General features: G+C 49.0%; 1 protein-coding gene across 3 annotated transcripts; it reads right to left on the bottom strand.

Annotated features, from left to right (window-relative positions):
• Nucleotides 1-1,640: 1,640 nt before the first annotated feature.
• On the bottom strand, nucleotides 1,641-5,217 carry LOC123127865 (trihelix transcription factor GTL1). Of its 3 annotated transcripts, none has more exons than XM_044547719.1 (4): nucleotides 4,829-5,217; nucleotides 4,223-4,745; nucleotides 2,325-3,567; nucleotides 1,641-2,246 (listed from the first exon to the last, which is right to left on the bottom strand). In XM_044547719.1, exons 2-4 carry the CDS (start codon nucleotides 4,702-4,704, stop codon nucleotides 1,971-1,973), a joined length of 2,001 nt encoding a protein of 666 aa, XP_044403654.1. In that variant the 5' UTR covers nucleotides 4,705-4,745; nucleotides 4,829-5,217; the 3' UTR covers nucleotides 1,641-1,970. The 3 variants fall into 3 exon arrangements, with proteins under 3 accessions (XP_044403654.1, XP_044403653.1, XP_044403652.1); XM_044547718.1 differs by having other exon boundaries at nucleotides 1,641-2,249; nucleotides 5,016-5,216; XM_044547717.1 differs by having other exon boundaries at nucleotides 1,641-2,249; nucleotides 4,829-5,215.
• Nucleotides 5,218-7,203: the final 1,986 nt, after the last annotated feature.

Raw genomic sequence — 7,203 nt, forward strand, 5'->3', positions numbered from 1 at the left:
AAAGAAACCAACCACATAATCCAAGAAAGTACGACACCAAGATACGAGAAAGGGCTACAACGAGTTGGAGCATTAACAGAAAACCCGCCGTAGATGCTCAAGGGACATCTACTACGGGGCAAAAATCTACTAACAGTACCCACGAGCATTAACGACATTAGATCTAGGTCCCAAGAAGCAAAAGGCCTAACAAACTAAACCCAACATGCATCAAACCCACAACAATTATTATATAGAACTTCTTCCCACTAGGAAAATAGTAATATAACCATGATCAACACTACCAGAGATAGTTAGGGCAGCATGCAACACCAATAGCCAAGCAAAAAAAAAACCCCAAATAGAGCGAGCAAAAGAGCACCCAAAGAACAAGTGATTAGCAGTTTCTACACCAGTACAAAAAAAGCAAGCTGGATAACCCTCCCTCCCGTTACGTTTATGTGAATTAAAGCAAGTGGAGACATCATCTTAAACCAACTGCTACATAAAAATCTTAATCTTTAAGAAAATAGAAGCTTTCCAAACCCACTGAAAGTTGGGCCCAACAAGATCACGCTCAAGCCACTAATAGACTAATTTTATAGTAAACACACCATTTCCAGACCAGGTTATACAGCCAGGGCGATCACAAAAGAACCATGCACATGGCACAATCTCCTGCCACTATATACTAAGATTTCCAAAAAGTGTACGACAAAACAGCAATTCACACCCCTCCTAAGTAAATTCAGTAAGGGTACAATTTGGTTTTTGACAAATATCAAAAAGCGCAGGGAACCGAGTTTTAAAGGACACCTCCGAAGCCCAACAATCAAACCACAGTCTCACCAGATTCCCTTTGTTAATCATGATATTTCTGCCAGCAAGGTATACCTCCTTGACCTTCATAATAGCTTTCCAACAAGGAGAGTCGGAGTTACGAGGGGGATCCGTAGCCACAGTGCGGCGACAAAAATACATAACATGCACAATTTTCCGCTAAAGACCATTCTCAGTCTCGTTTCCGCCACCATTTTGTAAGTAGGCTAACATTCTGCTTATGTAAATCTTTAATCCCTAAGCCCCCAATACACTTAGATCGACACACCCTAGTCCACTTGACCATGTGGTAGGCACGCTTATTCCTCCTTTTCCTCTAGAAAAACCTTCTACGATGTACATTCATCTTCTCAGTAAAAGTCTTGTTAAGGAGGATCATAGACATAGAAAAGAAGGTATACCATCGAGACTCGAATTAAGCAAGATCAATCTAGCAGCAGATGATGCATAATAGCTAATCCAGGCATCTAGCCGCTTGATTAACTTGGTATCCAGGAAGTTCCAGTCCATTGTTAGACTGTCAGATGTAACTGTTTTTTTTTCTTTCTTCTCTCCTGGTTTGGTAATGGCCTGCTGCACATTCTGTGCATCGTTTTCATTACCTTTCATGTAATGGACTGTTTGCCCCCCCCCCCCCCCTCGGTTTTTTTCTTATTTTGAAATATAGGTATTACCTCCGTCCCAAAAAATTTATCTTAGATTTGTCTAGATAGTGACATATCTAACACTAAAATGTGTCTAGATACATATATATCTAGACAAATGTAAGACAAACTTTTTGGAATGGAGAGAGTAGAATATAACCTACTTCAATTTCAAAATAGAATAAAATAGGCGAAACAGAGGCTCTGGTTTTCAGAATGCTATATCAATGTACATAAATTGTAAAATTTAGGCTATAATAAGCCTCCTATAAAAAAGACTTGCTGTTTGGGATTTCTATTGCTCTAGCACCTCCCCTGTTTTCCAGTCTAGTTATGAAATCACAGAGGGGAGCCACTTATTTCGGTTTGGTTTTCTTTTTGTCTTTTGACCACTGAGGTTGCTATTACAGAAACAAATCAACAAATGGTATAGGATGGTGCCAAGGGCTGCCGGTGCTCATGAACCGAAGAGGAAGCTGGTGCCTGGTTTTCTTTCGGCACGGGGGTCTACTGAACGGCAAGGAAGGTCCTGCCTGTCGGGGCCGAACTCGTCACCACCGTCGCAGCTGTCGCTGGGGCAGCAGGAGCGCTACTGCTTCCGCCCTCTTTGTGCTTCTGGAACTCTATGGTGTACTTCATCTTGTCATCCTCGTCGCCGTCGTCGTCGTCGCCGTCATCGGTGTAGTTGCCTTCGATGTCGTCGCTGTCCGTCTCGTCCGTCGCCGTCACCTCCGTCTGCTGGGACTGAATGTTTGACTCCATTGCCATCACGTTGTCTTCAGACTTCTGTCCGAGGCCAATTGCGATTAAGTTGCAAGCAATCGACGGCATGGAGAGAGATTCGGAAGTTTGAGTCATTACCTTGGTTGTAGCGATGGCATCAAGCACGGTACTGGCCGCGGCCACCTCGCCGTCGCCGGGCGGGGCATCTGAGCTTCCCCCTCCAACGGTGTGCCTCCTGTCAAAGTCGTTGCTGATCTTACCCTCGAGCTCGCGCCAGGGGTTATGCTGCTCGGAGGCGGAGGCGTTGACCGCGGCCACAGCGTTCCCGGAGGCAGTGCTAGAGCAGCCGCCGGCGGCGTTGCTCACGGCAGATTGCTTCTTGCGGTAGATAGCGTCGAGCTGGTGGAAGTAGGGGCACGTCTTGGAGTCCTCGGGGCGCCTCTTGTTGCTCTCCTTCACCTTCTTGAAGTACTTGTTGATGTTTTCCCACTTCTCCTTGCACCGCTTGGAGCTCCGGTTGTAGCCGATCCTCCGCATGCCGGCGGAGATGTCCTCCCACAGCGGCCCTTTGGCCCCCATGTCCTGGCAGTGCTCGTCCTTCTCCATCCGCAGCTGGATCAGCGCATGGACCTCCTCCTTGGGCCACCGTGACATGCCCGCGCTGCTCTCCCCTCCTCCTCGCCGGCCGCCCTCCTCCGGCGCGGCGACCACCAGCTGGAGCGAGGAGGCCGGCGCGTCGGGATGAGGCGCTGTGTGGGCCGGCATTGGGGTGGGCAGCACGGAGCTCCCGCCGACGCGCTGGAGGAACGCGATCACGGCGGCGTCGCGGGCGGCCGCGGCGGCTCGCTCCCGGGCGTGCTGCTCCCTTTCGCGGCTTATGCGGGCCAGCTCCTGCCGGCGCCATGCCTCCTCCCGCGCGGTGCGGTCGGCCTCCCACTTCTCAAGCGTCTCCAGGAACAGCCGCTGCGTCGCGTCTTGCTTCTCCGTGATCTGCTTTATCATCCCCTCGAAGAGCGCCATCATGCTCTCGTTGCTCCTGCCGCCGCCGCCGCCCGCCTGGTCTTCCTCCTCGTCTGACTCGTCGTCCGACTCTGACTCCGAATTCGACGACAAGCTGAGGTCCGGCAGGCCGGCGCCAGGATAGGCAGGCGCCATTGCCAACGGCCGAGGATCTGGCAAGATTGGCGCGGCGGTCGCCATGTGCTGGTTCTGCTGCGGGGCCGCGGCGTGGAGCGCTTCGAGCTCCTTGAAGAAGCGGTAGTTCTTGCCGTCCTGGCGCCCGGCGCGGCCTTCCTTGGTGCGGCGGTAGTACTTGTCCACGTTCTCGAACTTCTCCTTGCACTTCTTGGCGCTCCTGCGGTAGCCCAGCTCCGCAAGCTTCCTGCAAAATCTTGTTGCTGTCAGAGGCCGTCTCTTGCTTTCACGTCTCAACCAAACTGGCGCAGCAATGAAGATGGCATGAGTGGTAATCCATACTAGTATAAAATAAAATTGACACAACGCTATCACACAAGTACTAGGATGAGTCAAAACTCCTGACTTTCTTTATCTTTCTTTCTCTGAGAGAGACTGAAGACGGGAGGAATTGGAAAGAGGTGCGCGATGATGTCAAGATGATGGCACTGTCAGCGGGAGAGAGATGCAGATTAATTCATGAGAGCAGCATCGGGATGGGAGCAAAAGACTTCCTGTGCACCTTCTTTTCCCAGAGACCAGAGTGCATCAATGGCTAGAAAAGTAAGAGCAGAGAAAACAATGCAGCAGCCTGCGCTGCAGCGCCTGCCTGAGTGGCCTGCTCCGCACCCCCGTGGCAGTGGCGCACTGCTCCCGGGCGCCGAGGTTCTAGCCGAGACGACGAGCGCCGGCCCCCAGCGACACGGAAATCGAGGGGCGTCGCATTACGCCAAAACTGGATGGGGAATGGCAGGATAGCTCGCCATCATTCCGCGCAGGACAGGCCTGACGGACGGCGAATTCTCTGAAACCGTTAGCCGCATTGCGCAGGGGAGAGGAGATTTTTACAGTTTCGTTCTCACCTGGAGACCTCCTCCCAGACGGGGGCCTTGAGGGCGGCGTTCCGGAAGGCGCCGTCCATCTCCGACCGGATCCTGATGAGCGCCACCGTCTCCTCCCGCGGCCACCGGCTGCCGGACCCTCCCGCCCCCGCGTCGCCGCCGCTCCTGCCGCTTCCGCCGTCGACCGGCGTGTTCTCGTCGTCGTGGAAGCTGACGGCGCCGGCGGACGGCAATTGGTCGAAGTTCGTCCCCGCTGGCTGCGGCGGCGGCTGCATCGGCGACGGCGACGGCGTCGGAGACGGGATGCTGCTGACACGCGCGGCTGGCAATTGGTCGAAGCTCGTCCCCGCTGGCTGCGGCTGCGGCTGCATCGGCGACGGCGTCGGAGACGGGATGCTGCTGACAGGCACGGCCGCGGATGCCGGCTGCGGCAACAACGGGGCCATCCCCGTAAGCGGCGGCCCGTAGGGGTACCCGGCGCCACCCTGCTCGGGATGCTGCATGGCCGCCGCCACCGCCACCACACCACCTTCCTTCGAATTCCCTGCCCAAAACACAAAATTCAGTTTGATCTACCTTACCGGAGTGAGTGCAGGTGGCGGAAAGCTCCAGTACACTACCACCTACCACTAGTTTCTCCCTCTCCTCCTACACTACAAGTATAGATGTACCACCAACAAGTACTCTACGAGAGCAATTCAGGGACTAGATTGGAGAATTCTTGCTTGCACGCCCATCTCTCTCGGTGCAAGCTCCTCTCCCGTCTCTTTCTCACACAGATACAATGAGTGTCGCAAGGAAGGACATGACTTACGGCTTCCGAGTTGTGACGGCGGAGACGGGGGAAGTTGGGAACAAGGGGCTGTACAGTGGGCGGCTAGGGGAGGAAGAAGAGAGACGGTGGTGAAAAAGATGGGGTCGTAGACAACTGGAAAGGGCAAAGAGAGTGGGAAGGCAGGCAGAGAAAGCCAAGAGCCCTACAAAAGAGAGGCTGTCTTCACTGATGTCTGAGAAAAAAGGAGAAGACGTGTGTGTTATATACCCGGCTGGACTCAGGTTTCGTAAATGTATCAAAGATATATTGAGCGACGATTTAATGGCAAAAGATATATCATATAGTAGAACAAAGTGAGTAAACAGAGAGAGATTTATATCTATCTCCCAACAGAAAGCATATCCATACAAAATGATTACATATTTATGTGTTGGTCATTACTCTCGCGTATTAGTATGTAGGCTGTTTCTTCCATGTTAATAAAGTTTCTGTGTTGTTCTCGCAACAAAAAAGGTTTTTGTTGTCACACCGAAGAAATGCTATTTTTATTTTTGTCCGTTACATTACTCTCGCATATTTGTCCTTAAATGTATGATGAAAATCGCTCCTTCGCGGCGAGAAGATACGACCAGATATATAATAACTTCAATATCATAAGTAAATGATAACATATCATACATAAAAGATCTACAATAACATTAATAAAGCGTATTTAACAATAACATATATATTAAAAAAGGTAAATAAACCATTTTTATGTATGGGAAATAAAGAGCTATCCATTGTGAAGCACTACTGTAGGAGTTGAAGATATGGGAATAAAAAACATGGAGCTTCGTGACTTTAAAAAATACTACGTGTTATATTTAGGTGGGATACCCCCCCCCCCCCCCCCCCCCCCCGCCCCGCGGAAATGATATATCATGAAACAAGGGAAGTAATTAGAGAATCATTTATATCTATCTCCCAACAGAAACAAATCCATATAATTGTTTAAGATATTTATGTGCTAGTCATTATGTAGTGATGGATTACATGTTAAGAGGTGAGAAATGTGATATCCCTATCTTCAAGTAATAATAATAAAGAAATTTTTATACCAAGAAAATGTTACTTGTATTGTAGTCCTTTAATTACTCTCGTGTATATTGTGCTTACATGCACCATGAAAACCGATCCTTCTAGATGAAGATAAGCCAAGATCTACAATAACTCTGATAATATAAAATATAAGGGCTACAAATGAGATATACCTATCTCCAAACAATAACAAATATTTTTTGTTGTACTAAGAAAATGTTACTTCTGTACTAGTCCACTAGATTCCCCATATATTGTTTTTACATATGCACCATGGTAGTATTTCCTTTGAGAGGAGAAGATACGAATAGATCTACAATAACTTCAATAACATTAATAAATGAAGTTGCGATCACGCAGGGAGATTTCATTACATAAACATGTTGTATTTCATATCATAAATAAATTTATTCATTGTTGACACTTGCATTAGTAGAAGATATGGAAATAAAAGCATGGGTTTGATCATGTTAATAGTGTCTTATATAAGTGCAAGTAGTGCCCCTGAGGCTTTTTGGATGTGACAAAACAATTAAAGGACTAATGTGTTTGTGAGTAGGTGAATGCCCCGAAGGATTTGATTTAACATGAGAGTTATGACCCATAAAAATTGTGGTGACAATGATATCTTTCGGAATGCCTCCTCGAGGAACAATCACCCTAGGTAGAGGATTATGAGGCCTAGTGTCGTGCGTATGACAATCTATGGGACCGGCAAAGGCCCCTTTGTAGTTCGGCTGTGGGGATCAACAAACACAGAGAGCAGATCCAGCAGAGGCACACAAGGTTTACCCAGGTTCAGGCCGCTGTGAGGCGTAAAACCATACTCCTGCTCTGGTGTATTGATGTGTATGAGCTCATGTTACAATGGAGCGCAGCTTGCTGGCAAGAGTGTGCGGGAAGTGCGGCTACTATGCATAAATGAGCAAAGTGTCGACCTTTTTAAAGGTAACCATGGGCCTCCTTTTATAGGCGAAGGGGTCACCACAATGGTAAAATAGTAATTGCATGAAGTGAATAGTGGCTGCAGTGCTATCATACCTAACCCTGACGGATTAGGACAAAAGCAATAAATGCGCCTTGAGGTGTTGTGCTGGGGTAAGCTTCGGCAAGGAAGTGTCTCACCTTCTATGTCGTTCGCTCAGCT

The sequence above is a fragment of the Triticum aestivum genome, chromosome 6A (genome assembly GCF_018294505.1).
Source record: "Triticum aestivum cultivar Chinese Spring chromosome 6A, IWGSC CS RefSeq v2.1, whole genome shotgun sequence".
In the NCBI taxonomy this organism is placed as follows: Eukaryota; Viridiplantae; Streptophyta; class Magnoliopsida; order Poales; family Poaceae; genus Triticum; species Triticum aestivum.

Bases quoted from the DNA above. Each gene is read 5' to 3' on its own strand.
- LOC123127865 (XM_044547718.1), bottom strand. From the start codon at position 4,704: ATGCAGCATCCCGAGCAGGGTGGCGCCGGGTACCCCTACGGGCCGCCG. The intron at 3,568-4,222 runs GTGAGAACGAAA...AAGATTTTGCAG, and splicing joins GTCTGGGAGGAGGTCTCCAG to GAAGCTTGCGGAGCTGGGCT. The intron at 2,250-2,324 runs GTAATGACTCAA...GGCCTCGGACAG, and splicing joins ATGCCATCGCTACAACCAAG to AAGTCTGAAGACAACGTGAT.